Source organism: Panthera tigris, chromosome E3 (genome assembly GCF_018350195.1).
Source record: "Panthera tigris isolate Pti1 chromosome E3, P.tigris_Pti1_mat1.1, whole genome shotgun sequence".
NCBI lineage: Eukaryota > Metazoa > Chordata > Mammalia > Carnivora > Felidae > Panthera > Panthera tigris.
The window spans coordinates 28,391,154-28,416,169 of NC_056675.1; the positions used below are offsets into that span (position 1 = coordinate 28,391,154).

Sequence of the window (25,016 nt, forward strand, 5' to 3'; positions counted from 1 at the left end):
AATAATTTTCATGTAATAGTGATGAAATGATTTTTTAAAAATCATAATAGAGCAAATCTATATGGAGCTAACACGATTAAGCATATATTCCACACCAGGCAGTTTGAAATAAAAATATTAATTTAATCTTCCTAATAACCTTGGGAGGTGGGTTCCACCACCACCATCACTTATAAATGAGAAAACTAAGGCCCAAAGGCATTAAGTAACTTGTCTGGGACCAAACCCAGTAAGTGGGAGAACAAGGACTCAAACCCAGGTTTTCAGGCTCCAGAGCCAGCCACAGCTGTTAAATGAAGGCCTACTACGTGCCAGGCACTGCCGGAGGGACTGTAGAGACCTTAACTCATCTCCTCAGTGCTGGAGGAGAGAAGTCAGATGACTTCTTTCACAGACAAAGGGTTTGAACTTGCCTGAAGAGTCCAAACCAGGATTTAAACCCAGGACCCCCTATACCTGAAGCTCCTCCAGCCCCAGTAACAGCACCCCCTCTCCGTGAGGCAGGATGACACGGGCACAACTCACTTTCCACCAGGCTGGGTCACGGTGGACTGGATCTTCGCTTCGGTCCCCGTGTTTCTCAGAGACACCTGAACTCCTGCGGGGCCCAGGGGCTGCCCTTTGCTGAGAACCTGGTGAGGAGAAGGAGGTCAGGACTGAAGCCAGGTGCAAAGCTCTCTCCACTCAGCAGAACTGCCGGCCCGTTCGTGTCCCTCCCTCATGGAGCTTATATCCTTCCTGGGGTCAAGACTCCTTTACAAAGATTAGACAGTCACGGAGACCCTTCCCAAGGAGACCTGAGGGGCTGAGAGAGGGAGTAGTAACAGGGAAATAATACTTTGCTTCACTGTATCTAAGACACCATCAGCCAAAGAGACACCATTATTCTACAGTCTCTATAGAGAAAGAAAACAATATCCATGATCCTCCTCCCTAGCAAGAAATTCACACATGAAACCAGGACCACCTTGCCTCATCCAAGGGTGAGCGCCTCACTCTCGGTGTAAAGGTAAAGGAGAAATGAACCCGCCAGGAAGAAAAGGACAGCAAAGAAATCTGCACGTGTCAACCTTGGTGCCGGATGGAGGGAGAAAAAAAAACTCCCCTGAGAATCTGAGCTCGAAGCTGCCATTTGCACAGGTTAGCACTCCAAATTCGCACGACCAGGGAGGCCCAGAAAACTCTCAGAGAATCCAGTTTACTGAGACAGCCCCTGGGGGAGGGGCCAAAGCAAACGCAAATCCTGTCTGGAAGAGGCCAGCTTGGGTTTCCCTGAGTGAGGACAAGATGCCACCCGGCCTGGGGCCTCCGTTCTTCCTGTCCTCATCCCTACGAAAGGCCAGCCCTAGCAGTTATTCGCCAGCAGCCTTTACAGGGGAATGGCCTGGCATTCCCTCGCAAGCGACCTTGTGGAAGAATGATATGGAACCTAGATCTGACCCTGAAAAACACCCACTACCTTGTACATGAAATTCCACCCTCCTGAAGCTTACCTATGGGTCCCGTGTGGGCTTACTCGCCCCATATAAAGAAGGTTAAGAGAGGACGCAGTATATAATACAGAGCAACCATTAAAAAGAACAATCTTCCAGAGCCAAACCTTTCCATTCACAGAGAACCCCGTGAACACAAAGTTGATGTCCCCGCCCTTTGTGCAGATGTCGCTGACGCCATCCACGTAGAGCTCCACGTTTGTTGGCTCTGAGAAATGAAGGTGGGAGGGGAGGGAACAAACAGGATACGAGACACAACAGCAAGTTTAGTGCTGACGTAAGGTGAATGTGCCCGGGCAAAACACCTCTTACCAGTTAACTTTCATTTATTTTTGAGCACTTACCACGCGCGCAGGGTTAAAACTCCAAAGGTACCAGGAGGTATGCAGGAAGGTCTCCCCCCGACCTCTTCCCCGGACACCCAGGTTCCCACCCCAGGGTGAAACAGCGTATGCAGGATGATATGCTTTGATGACAGTCTTTCGGCTGAGCCGTATGTCAGAGCCTCAGTGACAATTCAGGACGCACCAAATCGTTTCAGTTCCTGGATGCTTACCACGGACCAGACACGGAGCTAAGTGCATGTGTTCCTCACAACTACGTGAGCAGGGGGTAAAAACGCCTCCAACTGATTATTAAACTGACACGAGGAAAGGTTAAAGGACCCCCCTCCCCAAACTCACAGAGCTTGTGAGTGACAGAGCCCCAATTCAACCTGCAAAAGCCTGCCTCCAAACTGTCCCCTGACCAAGTGCGTGAGTGCAGCCACGGCAAAACGGGACGGGAAGCTCCAATGCCCACAGGAACCAAGCAGGGAGACAGGCCGCATGGGCCTATGGTGAATGGAAAAGGGGAAGCCACTACTCACTTTGCACCAAATGCCAACTTTCTCACAAAAAAACGGAAACCTGGATTTTTATGTGCTATCTCCAGAATTTCCAGTATTAGCAACTAATTGATTTTGTCTAAAAAAACTGAAGAGGTCATCATAACAAGGGTTCAAGCTTTTAAAAGGTTAGGAAGAGGGGCGCCCGGGTGGCTCAGTCGGTAAGTGTCCAACTTCAGCTCAGGTCATGATCTTGCGGTCTGTGAGTTCAAGCCCTGCGTCAGGCTCTGTGCTGACGGCGTGGGGCCTGCTTGGGATTCTGTCTCCCTCTCTCTCTGCCCCTCCCCCGCACACATGTTCTCTCTTTCAAAATAAATAAATAAACTTAAAAAAAAAAGGTTAGGAAGAATGTAGAATGGTAAGTAGAGAAAAAAATGGGAAAATCAGAATTTTGGGTAAAGAATTACACACACACACACACACACAGAGAAGATGCCAGTAAAAAATGCACAAAAGACTTAAACAGACACCTCACAAAAGAAATCAAATGAGCGAACAAAAGCTACAGGTAATACAGACGAACGTCTTTACCAATGTCAAGAGGAAGAAACCAGTGGGCAGGAGGGGAGGGGGCTCAAACAAAACACTCCCACAGCGTGCTGAATCTGTAACCTCTGCTTTAGTCCTATGCTGGGTTTCCTCCACCTCCGGCTTTCTGGAAGGCACAGGTCAGGTCCCCCCCAGCTATGGACTGGAAAAGAACTTTCCTCACAGAGCCACACTAGCTCTTGGCCATGTGAGCTGCACTTTACCCTTTTTGATGGCAGGGACTAAATTCTTCCTCCTCTAACTCAGGAGCAAGATGGCCTGAACCAACCAGCACCCCAGCCCCCCCCTCCCCAAGCTACAGAACAGGGATAAACACACATCCACTCTTGGAAGCCACGACAAAGCAGAGCCCTCTCTTCTTATCTCAACCCCATTCCATTCCACATCTCCAGCTCTGATACAAGGCAGACACATCAGGAAAGTTTTGAGCTTTTGTCTGTATGTGTGCAGAATGCTTTTAAGTATTTATTCCCTACTAATTATGTGCCAGCCTTTCTCAGCACGTACACACACTAGCCCATTAAATCTCCAAGACAGGCCATGAGGCAGCTACAACCCCTCCCCTGACCCCCTAGCGAGCCCTTTCCTGACCCCCTAGCGAGAAGACACCAACCCAGGGGGAAGTAACTTATCCAAGGTTGTCACAGAGCCAGTAAAGCCCAAGGATGCCAGATCTTGTGATCTTTTTTTTTTTTTTTTTTTGATGTTTTTATTTATTTTTGAGAGACCACAAGCGGGGAAGGGGCAGAGAGAAAGGGACAGAGGATCTGAAGCGGGCTCTGCGCTGACAGCCTGACAGCAGAGAGCCTGATACGGGGCCTGAACTCACAAACTGAGATCATGACCTGAGATGAAGTCAGACGTCCAACCGACTGAGCCACCAAGGTGCCCCTCTTGTGATCTCTTAAGAGAAGTAGATCTGGATTTTCACGTGAAATCTCACGACATTGAATATTTCAATCAAGTCACTAAAAATGCCCCAGGGGGCTAAGAAAGAAGCCATCCTAGGACAGGAAAAGAAGTCCCCACTCCTGACCTCTAGAAGTCATTCTGCTGCCACTTAATGAATGAAACTACAAAAGCAGAGCTTCCTGAGGCAGATTCAAGAAAGGACGCCTATTTTAAGAGAAATGACAGAAAACCTTAAGGTAGGTCCAAGATAAATCCAATTTACTCTAAAGTAACAAGCAGGTGGGGGACGCCTGGATGGCTCAGTCAGTTAAACTTCTGACTTTGGTTTAGGTCAGGATCTCGTGGTTCACGGGTTCGAGCCTTGCTTCGGGCTCTGTGCTGACAGCTCGTAGCCTGGAGTCTGCTTCAGATTCTGCGTCTCCCTCTTTCTCTGCCCCTCCCCTGCTCGTACTCTGTCTCTCAAAAGTATATAAAAAAGTGTATATATATAGTAGCAAACAGGAAAAAACCCTGTTCCACACTAGAAATGTATCCTTAATATTTTAACAGTGTACGCACTCCAACAATTTAAATTAATATTCAGCACACAATCTAATCCTTTACAGAGTATGTCTGGCTATTCAGTTAACTTACCAAAACTCCACCCTAGGGGAGGCTCGATCTTCAGAATGAAATCTCCCTAAAAGGGGAGGGGGGGGGAGAAAAGGTAGAGAAATGAAAACCAATGACCTTTCAATTAGTTTAATTTACTTCAGGGCTACCATTTAATCTAGCATTTTCACACCTGCAATGAAATTCCAAGTATAGGGGTGCCTGGGTGGCTCAGGCGGTTAAGCGTCCAACTCTTGATCTCAGCTCAGGTCATGATCTCACAGTCCATGGGTTTGAGCCCCACATCAGGCTCTGTGCTTACAGCATGGAGCCTGATCAGAATTCTCTCTCCCTCCCTCTGCCCCTACCCCACTCGTGCTCTCTCTCTCTCTCTCAAAATAAATAAATAAACTTAAAAAAAAAAAAAGAAAAAGAAATTCCAAATATATATTGTGTCCTTCTAAGTCGCTGTGGGCTGTCTGGTTCCCTTCGGATGTGGTGGGCTGAAGCTGGCTGCCCAGAAGTCCCCATCCAACCAATCATGAGACACCACGTTAACGTCTATGGGAGAGTTCTAAAGGCATTATGTTCAGCCACTCACTGTCTTCTGATGCCAAACATGCGACTAATGGAGTCTCCTATTAACCCCGCCTACGTCCAAGGTTGCCAGGGTCATTGTGTATCTTTAGGAACAAAAGTCATTTCTTAAAACTAGATGTTACTCACACACCTTGCTTTCTTGAGAATGATACGAATAGTTAAAAACAAAACAAACAAACAAACAAAAAATGATTTTAAGACCAACCTATAGAAGTCAGCCTTACATACTGTGGTGAAAGATGTAATTTCAAGAATAGTGTTGTGTTATAATATTTTAAATTGGGAAAAGCCTCTACACCTATCAATAGAGACACGGTTACATAAATTTACAGTTTTGATTTGATTCTGATGTGCTATGCGGCCATTAAAAATAAATCAGTAGACCTGTACACGCTGATGTTGAAAGTGTACCAAGATGTTACCATAGGGGAAAAAAATCAAAAACTGAAGAATAATTCGTGTTGTTTAGTTCCATCCGATATAAAAAAACAAAGCCAAAGCTATGTGTACACACTGACTATTTTTTGCAACTTCCTGTGAATCTACGTTTCTAAATAAAACGTTGAAATGGGAAGGGTAACGAGGGTGGGGTGTAAGTAGGTGTGGATACACGTCTATGCACACACGCACATATGTGGGCATCTTTAGAATTATAAAAAATTTTTTTTCTTAATGTTTATTTACTTTTGAGAGAGTGAGAGAGAGAGAGACAGAGAGAGAGCACGGTGGGGAGAGGCGGAGAGAGGGAGACACAGAACTGGAAACAGGCTCCAACAGGCTCCAGGCTCTGAGCTGTCAGCACAGAGCCTAATGCGGGGCTCGAACCCACGAGGTCTAAGTCTAAGGCTCATGACCTGAGCTGAAGTCAGACACGTAACTGACTGAGCCACCCAGGCGCCCCTTTATGATTATAATACAGAGAAAGCCATCTCTTGGGATACACACCAAAACTTTTACCAGTGGTCATCACTACAGAGGGATGAGAAATTGGGGGGCAAATGGATAAATTTACTTCAAATACTTCTAAAGACCTTATTTTGTTGTTTCCCACAAAGCTCACAAATTCGAGTATCACTTGCACAGTTTTTTTTAAACAATATTTTAAGCTGCTTGCAAATAAAGAGTTCTATTAAATCAGGGTTTCTGGATGTCGGCACTGCTGACGTTTGATCTGTCCTGTGCAGCAGGTTCAGCTTCATTTCTGGCCTCTGCTCACTAGATAAAGACGCCCTCCCCCAACACCAGACAGGTGTCACAACCAAAAATGTCTCTAGACATCGGCAGATGTCCCTGCAGACACTGAGAACCACTGTTCGGTTTGTACTCAATCAACCCACTTTATAAATTGTCTCCCTCAAAATTTGGCCAGGACTGTAGATTGCACTTATAATTTACAAAAGAGACAAGCATTTGCTCATGTGCCAAATAAAGCCTGCTCTGGTTAGGGCGGTCCTGTAGGCCACACCACTTCCGATCATAAACGACTACAGTAGTCTCTCTTACCTTATCGTACAAGGGGATCATAAAGTAACCATTATTAGGGGCACAGTCTGTCTGGTATTTCAAAGTCCCGTGCTTGGTATACAACTTTATCTAGAAGGCAAGGAAAGAAGAAAAGTCATAATATCGCCTTTGAGAATTAGCTACATACATTACACCACAATGCATTTGGCCAATATGCATTTGCTGAGGACCTACTATGTGCTGTGATGAACACCAGGCACTAAGGTCAGAGACAAATAAGACAAAGTATCCACGAAATAGTGTAATTAGATATTTTTTAGGTTAGAAACCCTCTAAAGACTACCCTGCAGAGTCATATTTTTCAATATTTTTCAGTGTATTTTTAGCGGCTGTCTCTATGGATGTAAAACAAATTTTCCAATGTGCTATTAATAAGGTGCTTATTAAAATGCAATCCCCAAGCCCCACTTCTGTTTCTAAACTAGAAGGTCTTGGGTGGGGGGACAGGGATCTACATTCATCTCAAATGATTCCCAATATTTGCGAGTTAACACTCATCTAGGAATTTTTAATTTCCTCTTTTATTTTCATTCTTAGGCAAAAATAAATCAAAAGGCACTTAATGTGTGTCTTTTCAAGGGATCTCTAAAGTTCTTGTATCCTGGGCATTTCCAAATACAATCTCTTAACCTTTTAAGACACTCAAGCAGCATCTGGGTTTTCCACATGCTGTGTGATAGTCATTTAACCTCCTGAGGTCCAGTTTCTTCATAAATACGAAAAGAGCCACTCCCCTTCGTGGTGATTATACAGACTCACATCAATGCATATTAAGCACCTGGCAGACAGCATGGCTCAAAAAAAAAAAAAAAAAAAATAGTGTTCTTATTATTTTACTATATTACTATGTGGTAGTACTAACTTCTCTCTGCGTTTACTTTTCTCTTGGAGCCCCAGGCAACTAAGTAGCACAAAGCCTTGCAAGGCAGCTTCTGAACTGGTCTGTGCCCACACACTGGTAGGCAACCCAAGAGGTGGCACGGGCACCCAGCAGAGCCCTAGGAACCCTGCCATTGCCAGTGGGTTGACTCATTAAACACCTGACTTAGGATCAAAACTGGCAGAGAAGCGAGAGACAGAGGGGTCTTGAAGGTGATAATTATTTTCTTTAGTTAATACATGGTGCTGGATTCTGCTTCTGTCTCAACACCCTCCTACAAGAACAAAAGCTGGGATTTGGAACAAGGCCAGGGCGACCCAGTGGAGTGTGGAATCTATTTTCTACCCCTCCCCAAACCCATCTCAGCAACCAGATTTGTAGAATATACTGGTTCATTCCTTCACCACAGCCCTTCAGCTGCCAGCAATGGACTGGCTCAAATGTGCTTTCAGTCAGCCTTTGGGGTCTTAATCCCCCCAAAGTCCCTTCTCTTTGCCAGCTAATAGCCTCTTCCTTTTTTCTCTCTCTCTCCAATCCCCTTCTGCCCCATCACAGTACCCTTCTAAGCCAGAGGCCAGCCCTCCCTCAGGTCCCCTCCCATCTATCCTGACAAGTGACCTTACTTTTCACAAAAGCTTTCTGGGCCATAATGCCACTGTATTGATAATCATGTAACTGCCTGGGGCTTTACAACTTAATAAAAAAGACTTCAGCTCAAATCTCCAGCGTTAATTTCACTAACTACCCAGAAAGACATTCAGGGCAGCTGCCAACTCTCCATTTTTAAAGGAAAAGGAGTCCCGGGGTGGGGGGATATCGGGAAAGATTAAAAATACATATTCCCAGCCCCAGAGATGCCAACAGAGATCTACCCGGACAGGATCTTTGGGATGGGAATCAGTGCTCTCTAAAAGCATCCCTGGGGGGTTTCGAGGAGTGGATTAGAATTTTGGGGGGCTCTGAGATGTGGGGTACATACCTCTAGGTCCCCAACCCCACTCCGTAGCTGACCCCACGATAGGAACCCCCACCCCAGCGCTACGGGGAGGGCATGGGATGGTGGAGAGCCCGCGGGGGGCGGAGTCTTCAAGGAGGCAAGGACTCCTAGAACGTGGGGCAGGTGGCAACCGCCTGGCGTTTGAGGCGAGGCCACCGCAGCCCAGACAGGTTGAGTAACTGGCTCAGGGTCACACAGCGAGCTCCGGCCCCGGCCGCGGGGCGGGCGCTCACCTCGATGAGCGAGTAGTTGATCTCCACGTCCGACTTGACGAAGCCCCCGCAGCCCACCACGATGTCCTCGGAGGCGCGTGCCGGACCCACGCCACTCAGCAGCAGCACCACAGCGGCGACCACCACCACTGGCCCCGGCGGCCCCAAGCCCCTGCACGCCCGCATGGCCGGGCCTCTGCCGCCCGACCCTTCGCAGGCCTCCAGGTCCCGCCCCTAGCTCCGCGCGCTGCCCGCTGCTTCCTCCTCTGCCCGCTGCTGACAGCCCAGGCCCCGCCCCGGCGCTGCTGCGCGTGCGTGCTCCGGCGCCACGCCCCCTCGCCAGACAGGCGCCACGCCCCCCCGCGCCAGACAGCGCATGCTCAGCAACAAAACCAGACCATTAGTGCCCTACGGTGGCCTGGAGGACTCCGGGCACCGTCTGTCAGGTGCAGTTGCAAGGTGCCTGATTACAGTCACAAACTCCAAAGTTGAATTATGCTTTGGAATTCAATATCGCTGAAACTGGAAACGACAAGAGACTGTTGATTTAAGTATCCAACTACTCCCCCGAATGTTTTTGGCACATGTATTTCACAGGTGATATATAATCTCAAAAACCCGTTTAGGAATTTGAGTCAGTGCATTTTTCCATTATAAATAATCAGTACTTTTTAAAAAAAGCAATACATAGGCCATTTAAGGTCAGCATTATGTTTTAAAAAAAAGGGTATTTGAAATTAATCCCAGTTCTAAGAACATTTGTGTAGAAACAAACTTGAGGGTTTTTCTCCCATAAGCAAGAGATGCAAACAGTTAATTTACTTTAAATTGTCTGTGATTTGAAGCATGGTTTGTCAGAAAACAAGTTCAAATCTCAGCACGTTGTGCTTTGCCCCAAGATTATACATATACTATGACAAAAACTGAATTTAACTGCAAGTTACCACATCAAAAGAGACAAAAATTGCTTTTCTGACCTGATATTGGAATTCTTCCATTTTGCCCTAAAAGAGAATCAAGCCCTTTATTTTGATAGTTTTTATATTTTATTTCTAAACAACCAGGTAAAAGAGAAAATTTCCCACTAGAATTTATCATTGTGGCCAAGACTTAAGCAATATACAATTATGAATCATAGGGAGTTTAGACCATGCAATGGTTAAAACCTTCATGGGTCCTATAATGGAATGATACATCCCCCAAGGATCTCAGTCATGAGCACATCTGATTTCAGTTTCTCACTCTGCACTCTCACTGGAAATACAGTGGAATTCTCAACTATTTGGTTATAGAGAGAATCCAGCTTAATATTTATTTCATTTATTGGGTATTTATAACTACAACTGAAACAGATGCCCTTTCCTCTCCCTAGCACGAGTCCCTGGTTTGTCTTAGCAAATCCGCATGGGGCTGAAAGCCACCAGTTAGGAAATGCTGACCCATGGAACCTTCTCACCTTACAGAATGGGAAACTGAGGCTGAGAGGGGGAAAGGGACTAGTTTAGGGCTCTGCATTCAGCCCTGTACTGTTCAGGGGACTGGATTCTGTTCTTGGCACACCCAACTGATTTCCTCTGTGTTCTTCCTTACTTTCTGACCATTCCCCCAAAATTCCCACCATTCCCCGCAAATTCATCTTCACATATACAATAAAATAAACACTAGGACTGTGGCAATGCCTATCAGAGGTGGGGTCACTTGGGGTCACAGTAAGAGAGGCCTCCCCCTAATTTCCATCAGCCTCCACCAAGATCACCTCAAATAAGCAGACATAATTTATAAATGTGAACAGCAGACCTGCCACACTCAGCTTCAAACCTGAGTTTGTTCTCTGTGTCCCTGCTCTTCCAGAAGACCCAGGCCAGAGGACCGCTGAAGGCATACTGACTTGGGCCCCAGGCCAGGGTTGGGAAACCCCAAAAGAAAGGGGAGCCCACACAGTGGAGGCCATGCGAGAAGTGGCATTCAAGAGCTGCAGAGAAGTGACAAGGCGATGTGGAGAATGCATAGAGTCTGACTCCTTCCTCCAAACTGAGTACCTGTGTTTGCCTGTCTGAAAAAGCTGTCTTTTCATTTCTATCTTGAAAAGAATACATGCTCGTGGCAGAAAGAAAGAAAACAGAAAAAGGAAAGGAAAAAGAAAAGAAAAATGAGGATTTCCATGATCACTGCTGGACTGCACATCCATTTTTAAAATCTATGCATACATGTTGCATAAAGGATTTCCCAAAAAGAGCTACTGTCTGGGAACACACCTTGCTTTAACACCCAGGAGAGGAAGGCAAAGATTTGACTTCCTTCTCCCCCTTTCCCCAACCTAAGAATATACTTTTTTTTTTGCATAAATATTATAGCCTATTTTGTATTATAATCTTGTTTTCATTTAGCATTTAGCAACTATCTTTCCATATTATATTTCTGAAATGGCACAGTGAACCACTGCTTAGTAACCTATGGATAACATAACATTACTAATACTAATAATCGCTAACTTATTGAGCATTTACTGTGTTCTTGGCACTGTGCTAAACTCTTTATTAGTAATCTTAATATCTTCCCACCACCCTACAGGCAGACAGTATCCATCCCACCTGCTGCGGGACTGGAGGGTTTTATCGGGATGCCACTGCACTTTCCGGGGCTCCGAGATCCCCTCCCCCAATGCCGGCTCGGGCCACCCAGAGTGCCCCCTCCAATCGCCTCGTCTCATCCCTTCCCGCCCCACCCTTGCCGCGCGGCGGGACCTTGCCCCGGGCCTGGCGATCCCGGAGCTGGAATCCCAGCCTAGCCTGTCAGTCTCCGCCCCTTCCAGGACCCGGAGCGCGGCAAGGAGGCTGTCTCGGGACAGACGGACAGACCGCGGGGCGGACAGACGGACAGGCACGGGAGGCGCGCGATGGCCGCGGCTGCAGAACCCTGTGTGGGACAGGGGGTAAGTCCCCCCACCCCCACCCCGCCTCTTGCCCCACTCTTCTTTTCCGGGCTTGGTAGGTCTCTCCGGCAGCTTTCTCCAGGGGGTGATACCGGGGAGGGGAGAGACCACCAAAGTCCCAGGCAAACAGCAGGCAAGTGCGGGCCCTTTAACCGAGCCTGCCCCTAGAGACCCCAGCACCACTAACGGGGCCTCCCAACCTCCCAGCTGCCTGCAGGCTTTGACTTCTATTTGCATAAAGCGTCAGGACCTCTATTTGCATAAAGCTTCAGGACCCCCACCTCTCTGGCTTCCTCTTTCATCCAGGCTCTTAGCGAAGGACTCTGGGAAAGAGGCTCATGGGATGGGAGCAAGGGTCGCAAACTCCCAGGATTTCAGGGGCCGGGCCGGTAAGGCAATAGTAATAGCTGATATTAATTGAGGGCTTACTTTGTGCCCCACATCCTCCTATGTGCTTTATTGCTATCAACCCATTTAATTCAATTCTTAGAGGTAGATTCTCTGAACACCACCCCTCTCCTTTGCAACAAAGGAAACTGAGGCACAGGGAAGTTGAAGTTCACAGAGGTGGCCATTGGCAAAGTGGGGAGCAGTGAAGAAAGATAACCAGTGTGGGAGAGGGAGGGCTGTTAATATAGTAGGAAGAGAACTGAAGAGCCATGTTCTCTGAACTTCCCATTCAGACTTTTTTAGCGTTCTGATAAGGCTAGCCAAGAGGCTGAGAGAAGAATCACAGACCCAGGGGCACCTGGGGGGCTCAGTCCATTAAGCATCTGGCTCTTGATTTGGGATCAGGTCATGATTTCATGGTTCGTGGGTTCAAGCCCCGGGGCTCAGCGCTGACAGCATGGAGCCTGCTTGGGATTCTCTATCTCTCCCGCTGTCTCTGCCCCTCCCCTACTCCTGTGCTTGTTCTCTCTCTCTCTCTCTCTCTCTCTCTCAATAAATAAACTTAAAAAAAAAAAAAAAGAATCACAGATCAAGACCCTCTGTAGAACAAGCTTTGGGGTCAAACAGGCTTCATGGGAATTAGCTCTGCCACTTTCTGTATGTGTGGGCCTGAAGAAGGCTGTTCCCCTCTCAGTGCCTCAGTTCCCTGGTCTGTGAAATGGGACCAGTAACACCTACCTCTTAAAATATAAGGCTTAAACGACAGTCTGCACCCAGTATTCATCCTGGAACCCAGGTATCCCCAACTCCAGGACCCAGCCACCTTGATTCAAATCCCAGCACCACCACTTTCCACCTGGGTGACTATCACCCAGGTTATGTAACCTTTCTGGGCCTCAGCTTCCTCATATGCAAAATCGGTAGCATAATTGCCTGTACTTCTTAGGGTTGATATTATTAGCATTAAAGCAGTTGAGACTTATAAGGTACTCCAGAGAGTGCTGGGCCCATTTTCATGTCAATGTGAGGAGTCCAAATGGTTGCCTTGCCCCCTAATCAGGTGAATCTGGGACTCCTGCATTGTATGATCACAAGGGTCGCCCCGGTGTTCCCTCAGGTCTGGAACTGGACAGAGCCTGAACCCATTGCTGCCCACCTACTGAACGTGTGCTTCCTGAAAACGGCAGGGATCTGGGTACCCCCGATGTACCTCTGGGTCCTTGGCCCCATCTACCTCCTCTACATCCATCGCCACGGCAACAACTACCTCCGGATGTCCCCGCTCTTCAAGGCCAAAATGGTAACCGCTGCCTCTGGGAGGCTGTAACCAGACAATGGTTGGGAGGTGTGGGAAGCTGGCTGGAGCCTTGGCGGAGACCCCAAAGTGGACACTCCTCCTTTCAAGGAGCACCCAGGGTGGGGACAAGACGGGGACCTCTTAGTCAAACAGAGCAATACTCCAGAGAGGCTACAAAGGTAAACTCTGTGGAACCAGATTCCCCCAAACAGATATGGTGACAATGAAAATCCACGCATCTGCAAACACACACATCTGGATGTTCAGATGTTCCTGGCCAGTTTATGACTACCATACCTTGGAATTACCCACAGTGTGTGAGGTATACTCCTGGGGTACACGAGGTGATTTTAGGGTCACACTTGGGTGAACTTTAAAAAATTTTTTGAACAGGTACGCGTTGATTTTTATGTTTTCCCACTGGCAGTTTTAAACACCGGTTCTTAAAATTTTTTTGTATTTATTTTAGTGTGTTACAAAAACACAGGCATTCCAAGTGTGAGCCTTTCTGCTCATCCATCCCGTTCTCCAAACTTCTACAAGAATGTCGTTCCCAGTCATTAAGGAATCTGCTGCTGAAATCATTGTTGTACTATATACTAACTAACTTGGATTAAATTTAAAAAAGAAAAAAAAAAAAAGAACGTCCTTCCCATACCACCTCGTTAATTTTTGTCCTATTGTCGAACTCTTCCTTAAAGGGCCAGACAGTATATATTTGAGGCTTTGAAGGTCCATGTGGATTCCATGTCACCTACTCCGCCATTGCAGCAGAAAAGCAGCCATAAACGACAGTAAATAAATAAGCATGACTGTGTCTCGATAGCATTTTCTCGAAAGTCACTGAAATGTAAACTTCATGTAATTTTCACACATCACGACATATTATACTTTTTTGAGTTTTGTTCAATGATTGAAAAATGTCAAAAACCATCCTTAGCTCACAGGGGATACACAAATAGGCAGCGTGTCAAACCCAGGCCCCCAGTAGTACTTGGAGCCCCGCTTTGGACTGTGGGGTGCTTGTAATAGTTCCTACTATGCGCCCAGAGGCCTCGTCTTCTCTCCCACCTGTGTCCACCTTCTGCTTTCCTGCTTTCTCTCATTCAGAAGAGAGATCCCCGCATCTTAGAGAAAGGTCTGGAGACATACCAGTCCTGACAGAGCTTCTCCTTGATTTTATAGCAGGGGTCACGGGTGTCTGGGTGGCTCAGTAGGTTAAGCATCCAATTTCGGCTCAGGTCATGATCTCACTGTTGGTGAGTTCAAGTCCTGCGTCGGGCTGTGTGCTGACAGCTCAGAGCCTGGAGCCTGGTTCAGACTCTGTGTCTCCCTCTCTCTTTGCCCATCACTCACTCGTACTCTCTCTGTCAAAAATAAATAAACATTAAAAACTTTTTAAAAATAGTAGAGGTCAAAGGGACTTGAAGAGAGTGTAACTTTTTCATCCCCTGCGTGAATGTTGTTTCATGCCGCTTCTTATTGATTGATTGATTGATTGATTGATTTATAAATATTTATTTTCGAGAGACACAGAGTGTGAGTGGGGGGAGGGGCAGAGAGAGGGAGATACACACACACACACACACACACACACACACACACACACAGAATCCAAAGCAGCCTCCAGGCTCCAAGCTGTCAGCACAGAGCCCGATGTAGGGCTCGAACTCATGAACCATGAGATTGTGACCTGAGCCGAAGTCGGACAGTTAACCATCTGAGCCACCCAGGAGCCCCTTTTTTTAAAAATTTTTTTGATGTTTATTTATTTGAGAGAGAGAGAGAGACAGACAGAGCATGAGCGGGGGAGGGGCAGAGAGAGAGAAAGACACAGAATTTGAAGCAGGCTCCAGGCTCTGAGCTGTCAGCACAGAGCCCGACGCAGGGCTTGAACTCACGAACCATGAGAACATGACCTGAGCTGAAGTTGGACACTTAACCTACTGAGCCACCCAGGCGCCCCCATGGCGCTTCTTCATACCTAAAGCACCTCGCCTGCGTACTCTTGGTGCACCCTGCCCCACCCTCGCATTCTGGAAAATACTGGGTTGGCCTGGGTCCCTGGGGCATATTATTTATAGGACACTTCCGGGTCAAGGTGAATCTGTAGGTAAGGCTCCCCTTCCTGCTTCTTATTCGGCATCTCTCACACTGGCACTGTTAAATTATGATGTTGGGACCTTAGCCGTGCCTCATCCAGAGCCACTGCCCGGTGGGCGTGGGGTCCCTGTCTGGTTTGCCCCCACCCTTCTTTTTGCCCGCCGGCCTTATCTAGCCAAGCCTGTTTCCCAGGTGCTTGGGCTTGCCCTCATCATCCTGTGCACGTCCAGCGTGTCTGTGGCTCTCTGGAGAATCCAGCGGGGAACACCCCAGGCCCCAGAATTCCTCATTCATCCTACTGTGTGGCTCACCACGACGGTAAGGACAACCCAGGCTTGCTGGGCTTGCTCCTGGCTGAGGGGCTTCTGTTGCCCTGGTGGAGGGTGTGGGGCAGAGCACAGCTCCCTTCCGCCCTCCCTGCCCCTGCCCACCTTGAGGGGCCTGTCGTGACTCTCCTGTCCAGAGCTTCGCCATGTTCCTGGTCCACACGGAGAGGAAGAAAGGGGTCCGGGCATCGGGGCTGCTGTTTGGATACTGGCTGCTCTGCTTTCTCTTGCCAGCGACCAGTGCTGCCCAGCTGGCCTCGCAAGGGGTAAGTGGAAGCCTGGGGAACCGATGTGGCAGTTTCAGGCCGTGGGTTGCCCTGCCTCCATCCTTCCTCCTCCCCTTTCCGCACATGACTTATTGTCTACACAGGGACACACACCACGGTTGCTTAAATTCCAGTGACACACAGGCACACTCACTGCGTCATCCCATATGTTTTTATGGACACTCATTCCCAGGGTCTTACACACTTAGCTCACACACTTCACTTGCACAGCAGACGCACCCCTTTGTGCCCCACCTTTCATGCATCACACAACTACCGTCTGAAACACACCCACACCTGCCGCCACCCAGTGTGTCTGTGCCTTCAAGCTCCCACACGATTCAGGCACATGCATCGCCCATTCCCACAGTGCACACCCATGCACACGTCCTCCCTTGCACCACTGGCCACAGGTGCAGTGTTGGTTCACACCGTCAGGAGCTTCCCCGATGAAATTTGAAAGTGGCCCCATAGGGGCGCATGGGTGGCTCGGTCGGTTAAGTGTCTGCCTTCAGGTCAGGTCGTGATCTTGCGGTTCGTGGGTTCGAGCCCCACGTCGGGCTCTGTGCTGACGGCTCGGAGCCGGGAGCCTGCTTTGGATTCTGTGTCTCTCTCTCTGCCCCTCCTTCACTCATACTCTGTCTGTCTGTCTCTCAAAAATAATAAACAATCTCTCTCAATAAATAATAAAAATTTTAAAAAAATTAGGTCTAATTAGTATTAGGTCTAATACCTCATACTCCAGATGGTAGCTGGCAGAGTTAATAAGCAAGGGGACTTACAAGGCTTGTCCCGGGCACCACAGGACGAGTAGATGTCCGCACCTGCCACCAGAATCTTCGAAGTATATAGAGGCTTATGTCCAGACAGTCTCCGCAACATGTTACTCTCTCAAGTTTGTGTTCTTGAAAAGGCTCCTAGTGCGAGACACGAGTGAGTGGAATGACCTCCCAAAACACACTCTTTCTGTATGAGCGTGCACATCTCCCCTCATTCTCACCTACCCTCACCCATGCTCCCCTCTGGACATAATACGCATTGTTGCATATCCATCCATATTTCTTTTTCATTTTATGTAGAGAGAGTGAGCACTGTGCTTTCAGCTCACTCTCAAGACCACGAGATCGGGACCTGAGCCAAAATCAAGAGTCAGATGCTCAACCCACTGAGCTACCCAGGCTTCCCTTCCCCCCACCCCCCTCCCTATATTTCGGTTTCCCATCCTGGCCAATAGCAGTTCCGTGTTAAGGGACACATCGGATCTGTTTACCTACAAAGAGAGAAATAGCCCAGACCTCGGTTCCTCAACCTCAGCACTCTTGACATCATTCTCTTTGGGGCGGGGGGAGCCATTCTCACCTTGTCGGATGTTAAACAGCATCCCCGGCCTCCACCCGCTAGATGCCAAGTGCACACCTTCCCCTGATGGTCAAACCCAAGAGTGTCTGCAGACACTGTCACATGTCCCTTGGGGACAAATTTGCCCCAGTTGAAAAGTGCTTGCGTAGTTGGGATGCTCACCCCAGATCTGGAGACCCCCTGCAACGGGCTGTAGATCATTTCTCCAGCCAAATGGTTGCTCCAGTCGTGCTCCCAAAAGGAAAAGGCAGAGACATACCATTCTGTCCTTAAGGACAGATTTTCACAAAGTAATCTTTGTAACCGATGGGAAAACTGCCCAGGCCATCCACTGATGTGTGCAAAGCTAGGTTCCCCCAGCGGCCAGATGCAGCACAGAAATAATAATATTGTGACCACGCATTAATATTGTGACCCCGGCCACATGCCAGGCCCTGCAAAAGGCACTTGATGTCATGTCTTCATTGGATTCTTACAAGAATGTGCTATGGCAGATTCTCACAGTCCCATTTTAAAGATGGGGAAACCAAGGCTAAGAGAAATGAGCGGCCTCCTCAAGGTCACACGGCCGAGGAGCGCAGAGCCCAAGTCCATCTCCCCCAAATTCAGAACAAATGTTCCGATAGAAACAGTGGTAAAAAATGGCAATATAGAGAAGGTGAGCCACGATGTAGCTGGGATATCAAATTGTCTTATGCCTCAGAAAACAAAAGTAAGAACAAAAGAGTGTAGAAATCCTGTAGAGGAACTGCCATTTGAAACGAGGGCTCTTGTTTTAAGCCACAAAGACTCAACTCACACTAGCTTAAGGGGGGAAAAATGCAGGAATTCATTAGCTCCTACATGGGGGCTCTCCTGGGCACGGTTGGTCCAAGTGTTCAGATGACGCCACCAGATAGATCTCCATCTCCTTCTGTCTCTTGGTTCTGGCCTGTTACTTGTTCAACAGTGGGGTGGCAAAGAAGAACCAACAATCCCGCTAGACCTAGGCTCCACCCCTGCAGCAACCCCAGTGAAAGATCTCCTGATGGTTCCAGCTCTCACTGGCCCAGTGTGGGTCGTATGTCCATTCCTAACCCAATCACAGTAGCCAGGGGACTGGAACGTGCTCACTGGTCAGACCTCAGTCACCTGCCCACCACCTGAAATGGAGTCACTTCTGCATAAACCACATACCTGAGCATGGGAAAAGAAATTAAGGGAGTCTTACAGAGGGTCAGCAGATACGAAAGCCATCATGGTGTGACAGCAAAAGTTCTTGATTTGGATCGGATCATCTGGGTGCCCTTGAGCAAGGTGCTATTGCTTCTGTGAACTTGGTTTCTGCATGAGTAAAATAGACCAGCTAAACTCCAGCTGGGGTCAGAGTGGGGAGGGACTTGATGAGACAGCGCCCAAAAAGACTTCCGCATAGGCATAGGGTGGAGTAAATGCTCACTAAATCCAGTTCCCTTCTTTTTTATTTAAGTTTATTTATTTATTTTGAGAGAGAGAGAGAGAGAGAGAGAGAGAGAGAGAGCGCGTGTGCACACATGCACGCAACCGGGGGAGGGGCAGAGAGAGGAGAGAGAGAAAATCCCAAGCATGCTCTGCACCGTGAGCCTGAGCCCGACGCAAGCCCCATGGGAGGCTGGATCTCACAACGGTGAGATCATGACCTGAGCTGAAACTGAGAGTCCAATGCTTAATCGACTGAGCCACCCAGGTGCCCCAAACCAGTTTCCCTCTTAAACCAGAAAACACTGGCCATGAGGAAGCAGAATGGGATATTGGGGTGGGGGCTGGAGTAGAGAAGGGCTTTCCTCCGTGGCACAAGGAGAAAGGAAAAGTATCCCCCCTGCTCACATTCCAGGGGCTGTGGTCAACTGTCACCTGCCTAAGGGGAGACACATGCCCCCCCCCCCCATTTCATGCAGAGTATGGGGGTCGGGTGTTCCTAAATCGCGTCACCAGGCATGCCGGGGTCACCAGCTTTCAAACCCTGTGGCTCTGGCTCCCTGCCTGGGCACTGCTCATAGCTTCAGAAACCTGCTCAGCCATGACCATTCCTCCCCTTAGAGACACCCTGCCCAGCTTCTGCTTCCCACAGGCCTCTGGCTGCAGACTTCACCATGCCAGACTCGATGGGACTTGTGTTTTCTCACCCACAGGGCTTCCAGAGTGACCCCTACTACCACCTGTCAACCTACCTGTGCTTGTCTCTGGTGCTGGCACAGTTTGTGCTGTCCTGCCTCGTCGATCAACCCCCCTTCTTCCCTAAAGACCCCCAACAGTCTGTAAGTTGCCGAGTCTCCAACCCAGCACCTCCCTTGTCCCTGTTTCATTTCTGGTCTCAGCTTCCCTGTGGGACAGAAGGGAGCTAAACTAGGACACGAGCCTTTCATAATTTTTTACCCATTCTTTCATTCAGCAAAATGTGTATTGTATATCTGTGCCCTAGGCTGGCCAACTTTTTCTGATTAGAGCAAGATAGAAAGTATTTTAGGCTTTGTGGGCCATATGGTCTCTGCGGCATCGATTCAACTCTGTTGCTGCTGCACAGATAGTATGTCAAAGGAGCATGGCTGTATTCCAGTAAAATTTTACTTGCAGAAACAGGCACTGTGCCAGATCTGGCCCAGGAGCTGTGGTCCAGTCCCTGCGCTGTACCCCAGCTAGGTGCCGAGGATCTATGGCAAACAAGCAGACGTAGTCCCTGTCCTCATGCAGCTAACAGCCAAGTAGAGCAACCAGACATTAATCACATAATTGCACAAGCACGTAGAAAGTTACATTTGGGGCAAGTGCCCTGCAGGAGAAATTCGGGGTCCGTGAGAGTTTACAACAGGTAGCACTGAACTAGCCTGTGAAATCAGGAAAGAATTCTCTGAGGAAGAGACAGTTGAGCTAAGGTCACCTAAGGAAAAAAAATGCTCAGTGACATGAGTAATCAAATGAACACTCTAGAACTTTTTTGTTCTGTGAGAATGAAAGAAAACATTAAAAATTGATAATAAGCTGTGATGGCAAAGATGTGGTGAAATAAGCAGTCTCGTGCTCTAGTGGTAAAAGGTGAAGATGCATGCAGTTTTTCTGGAGCAGCTGGCAGCGTCTCAGGACAGATCCCTCCGCACTTCTCACCATAATCCCTGAGGGATGTTGTCGAGGATGTTATTGTCTGTGTCACACATGTTCTGTGCTTCTAGGAGCTTCTTAGTCTCAGTATTAGTAATAGTTGTTCCCCTGGGAAGCTGTTAGTTCTTACCTATTGGTTGCTGTCAGATTTGTGGCACAAATCGCTTTGGGCCTTACCTGCTAGGAAGCACCTAGCCCACGGGTATTCACCTGTAACAAGCAGTCAGGGCATCTCAATGCGCACTTCCAGTAATACCGAGCTCACAGTCCGTTCATCCGGTCTTCCTGACCTTGGTTCCCTTGCCTTATACTGGCCATGGAATGTGAGATTTGCGTCCTTCACCAACACCATCTCTTGTCTTTACAGAATCCATGCCCAGAGGCTGGAGCTTCCTTCCCCTCCAAGGCCATGTTCTGGTGGGTTTCTGGGTAAGTAGAATAGCAGGGAAGGGGCCAAGGTGCATTTGCTTTCTTATTCGTTACTACACCTCTTCCCCCAAAGACGTTTCCAGTCAAGCCTACCAAGGTCAGCCAGGCTTTCTTCCTCCCAGCCTCAGTGCTTCTCTGTCCGATGTCAGTGTGTCTAATCTCCACACCCCATTCCCATTCACTCACTGGAGTGAGATCTGGGTTTGAGTCCGGCTTTCCCTCTTAGCTGGCCTATATCACAAACATTCAGGACCTCAGTTTTCCCCTCTGTTAAAGGGGAACAGCTCTACCTTCATTAAATGTACATTGCTTAGTGCTTATGCACAGTAGGTGCTCAACAAAACCAAATCTATTCCTTGGATGCATTTGTTCCACCGGCATCTAATATGCACCTGCTATTTGCTAAGCACCGGGAGTAAGGACATAAGAGACCACATCTTTACTCCCCAGAGGCTCCCGGAGGTGGAGAAGACATGTGTTTCTCCAGGGCCAGCACACCAGGCAGTGAGGATGCCCTGTCCCCTCCAGACCACATTGCAGTCAGATCTCTGCAGCCCCTGGATTTGAATCCTGGCCTTGCCATTTCCTGGCTGTGTGACCCTGGGCAAGCTGCTTAACCTCTCTGCATCTCAGTCCCCGCCCCTGAAAAATGAGGATAATAAGAGCATCTACCTAACAGGGGTGTGGGAATTAAATGAAATAAGGCTTCAAAGCACTGAGCACAGGGTCTGGCCCATAATGAGTATTATACAAAGTGGTTGGTGAATACATAAAGACTAGAATGCCCTTGGGTTGAGGAATTGGTGGGAAGTGCATACGGTTTGGCCAAACAGCTCTAGAGAGGACCTAGCCCTCTGTTTCCCAAATGTAGGCATTTGTGTATCATTCTTCAAGCTTTTTGCCTTATTGGGATTTTATTTTCCTTCCTTTACTTAGTGGTTTTTTTTATTTTTTTTTTTCTATTTTTAAACTCATTTCTCTTTCTTTTTTTAAAAAGTTTATTTGTTTTAAGACAGAGAAAGAGAGGGAGAGAGAGAATTAGCGAGGGAGGGACTGAGAGAGAGGACGACACAGGATCAGAAGTGGGCTCTATGCCGACAGTGCAGAGCCCGATTTGGGGCTTGAACCCACAACCCGTGAGATCATGACCCAAGTCGAAGTTGGATGCCCAACCGACAGAGCCACCCAGGCGCCTGGTTTTTGGTTTGTTTTTTTTTTCTTTAAATCAACTCACTTTTTCTACTTTAATAAACTTTTTTTAAAGGAAACTTTCTATCACTGCCAAGTTGGAAAAAAAACCTATTAAATCACTTGCCACACAGATCTCTCTGCTCAAAATTTCAGTGAAAACCAGGTCATGTTAATAATTTCTAGGTCAGAACTAGGTTGGCTGAATTTGCTCTGCATTAAAAAAACAAAAGGAGGGGCGCCTGGGTGGCTCAGTCGGTTGAGCGTCCGACTTCAGCTCAGGTCACGATCTCACGGTCCATGAGTTCGAGCCCCGCATCGGGCTCTGGGCTGATGGCTCAGAGCCTGGAGCCTGCTTCCGATTCTGTGTCTCCCTCTCTCTCGGCCCCTCCCCCGTTCATGCTCTGTCTCTCTCTGTCTCAAAAATAAATAAATGTTAAAAAAAAAAAATTAAAAAACAAAAAAACCCAAAAGGAACTTGGAACATCTCCGAGGCGAGCTTAGGACCAGCAGCAAACAAGACCATCTCCTTGGTATGATCAGGAAAATTACAGACACCTGAGAAGTAATAAACCACGCTCCCGCCTTGAAGTCTAGAGTAATTAATCTCTTGTGTATGTGTGCTGGCCCCCAGCTTGGCAAGGACAGACTGAAGACAGAGCAGACCGTTCCGATTGGCAGGTGGTGGTTTTAATAAGCAAGGAAACTTAGGAGGCTTGTCCGGGGCGGCCACAAAGTGAATAGATCTCCGCACCCGCCCGCCAGAATCTTACAAGTTAATGCGGGGGCCTCAGCGGGGTTCAGGCACATGTACCATCCAGATAGCCTCAATAACACATTGCCTTCTCAAGGCTGCATCCTTGAAACAACTTTTAGTGCAGGCAGAGTGGGCAGATCCTACTTTCCAAGGACAGAGGACGGGCGAGGAGCCTCTGATTGCCCACGTCCAGCTTGCGGGACACCCAGAGGTCACGTCCTCTCCGTGACCGCCTCCAATAATGTGCCACCTACAATCCAGTCCAAGTGTTGGTAAACTCTCATTTTAAGGTGAGAAAATTGAGATCCACTGGTGGGAAGGGAGGTGCCCAAGGTGACAGAGCTGAAAACTGGTTTTATTTGACACATCTTTGGTCCTGTGTCAGGAGGTGAGGATATAGAGGAGGAGAATAAAGGCAAGTACTTTTTGCCCCCATGGAATTTACCATCCAGTGGAGGAGAAAGACACTCAACATATAACCATATCAAAAAAGTAAGACATAATGGCAACAAGCATTGTAAAGAAAAGCCCAGGAAAAAAGTCTATAATGGGAAAATCTACATGGACTGAAGGGCCATCAAGTGGGTATCGAAAGAAATCATGTCTAAGCCCAGGAAGCGGCCAGGTGAAGAGTGGCAGGAAAAGGGTTCTAAGCAGAGCAATATACATGTGCAAAGGTCCTGAGGCCAGATGGCTGCAGAGGTGAACAAGGCACTTAAAGCTGAGGGTGGAGCTCAGGTTTCCAACTCTGGACTTCTGACTCTGGGGAGGTTTATTTCCCTTGCCACACAGCCTGTCCATTGATTAAGTCACTGAGTGTCTCTGAACCTCGATTTCTTCTCCTCATCTGTAAAATAGGTCAATAGTTATCACCGAGCATTCTTGTGTAAGATTTAATGGGATGATCTTTGTAAACTGGGAAGTGCCCCACAAATGTTGGGGGTGCTCAGGCTAAATGCTTTCATTTTCCTGACGGGCCAGCAGAGGAAAAGTGACTTACTCAGGGTCACATAGCTCCCAGGGCAGGACCCTGTGGGGGAGGGGAGGAGAGCATGGCGGGAGGAGCTTGGTGACTCTCTTTTTACAGGCTGGTCTGGAGAGGCTACAGGAGGCCGCTTGGGCCAAAAGACCTCTGGTCACTTGGGCGAGAAAACTCCTCAAAAGAAATTGTTTCCCAGCTCGAGAGGGCATGGACAAGAAACCGCAGTGCAGCCCAGCGGTGAGTGTGTGAGAAACGAGAGCCCGGCCCAACGCTTGGCCAGCAAAGCTCATCACTTGGCCCCGAGTACGACCCCAGACCCTACTCTGGGCTCCACTGTCCTAGTCCCCTGCCTGCCAGCTGATCCCAGTAAGCATGAACTGACCAGGCCCAAGGGACATTTCCTCCCAGAATGCTTCGCAGCTTCCAAGAGGACACAGTGGGTGCCTCCAGAGGGAAGCTTGGATGTTGGGACAGCAGACAGGAAACAGATGGGGAGTAAAGGTTCTGTGGTGGTCCACAACGTGCAGGCAACTACTTACTATCTAACCCGAGGGATTCGTTCCCTGGGCCTCGGTTTCCTTATCTGTTCAACGAGGATGCCATTAGCTTCTGGGGGATGAAAAAAAATTATTTGTAGAAAAGAACTGAGCAAATACCCCAACAGTGGTAAAAGCTCCAATAGTGTCAATTATCTGGAAGATTTCCAGCCCTTTCTAGTCCTGCCAGCTCTGCCTCACCCTTGCCCTGTGTGGCATCTCTGGAAACTTCTGTGGTCCCCTCTGACTCTGAGGCACCCAGTTGGGAACCTCTGGTCTACAGAAAAGAGCTGTCAACGTAGGATTCATTAAACGTGGGTTAAAGCAGTCTTGCCAAGAAGTAGTTGATGACTTTGGCCAAATCATGTGAACTTCGTGTTTCAGGGGACTGACAAAAGTGCCTTAGCCCTGTGGGAAGAGTTACAGGGTTCCCCTGTGTACTTTAGGATTTTGTGGGGGTTGTTGAATCCTCCAAATTAGGAGAAGTGAGAGACAGTCTATTGGCTCACATAGCTTAGAAGGTAGGTCTGGCCTCAGGTGTGGCTGGATCCAGGGGCTTGCATAATATCCAAATTCTTTCTCTCCATCTCTCGGCTCAGCTGATGTATTGGCCCGCCTCATATCCTGCCACTGCAGCAACCCCAGCAGGAGTGTCTCTCCTAGCATCTGTACAGAAAATGCTAGGGAAGGCAT

General features: G+C 48.2%; 2 protein-coding genes across 4 annotated transcripts in view; one reads left to right on the top strand and one right to left on the bottom strand.

The window, feature by feature from the left end:
* LOC102968488 (nodal modulator 1) overlaps positions 1-8,911 on the bottom strand; it is a 55,488-nt gene extending 46,577 nt beyond the window's left edge. For both annotated transcript variants that reach the window (XM_042971171.1, XM_007087342.2), the window contains exons 1-5: positions 8,666-8,911; positions 6,535-6,624; positions 4,474-4,519; positions 1,601-1,701; positions 526-632 (exon numbers count right to left, since the gene is read on the bottom strand). In XM_042971171.1, the coding sequence (XP_042827105.1) occupies positions 526-632; positions 1,601-1,701; positions 4,474-4,519; positions 6,535-6,624; positions 8,666-8,830 (509 nt within the window). In that variant the 5' untranslated portion in view covers positions 8,831-8,911. The remainder of the gene's footprint in view (positions 1-525; positions 633-1,600; positions 1,702-4,473; positions 4,520-6,534; positions 6,625-8,665) is intronic.
* A 2,548-nt stretch (positions 8,912-11,459) lies between these two features.
* ABCC6 (ATP binding cassette subfamily C member 6) overlaps positions 11,460-25,016 on the top strand; it is a 51,474-nt gene continuing 37,917 nt past the window's right edge. The window contains exons 1-7 of one of the 2 annotated variants that reach the window (XM_042971139.1): positions 11,460-11,576; positions 13,084-13,266; positions 15,559-15,684; positions 15,830-15,958; positions 19,468-19,593; positions 20,799-20,860; positions 23,893-24,024. In XM_042971139.1, the coding sequence (XP_042827073.1) occupies positions 11,541-11,576; positions 13,084-13,266; positions 15,559-15,684; positions 15,830-15,958; positions 19,468-19,593; positions 20,799-20,860; positions 23,893-24,024 (794 nt within the window). In that variant the 5' untranslated portion in view covers positions 11,460-11,540. Of the gene's footprint in view, positions 11,577-11,897; positions 11,966-13,083; positions 13,267-15,558; positions 15,685-15,829; positions 15,959-19,467; positions 19,594-20,798; positions 20,861-23,892; positions 24,025-25,016 lie in introns of those variants that run through there. The other variant, XM_042971138.1, reaches the window with a different exon arrangement.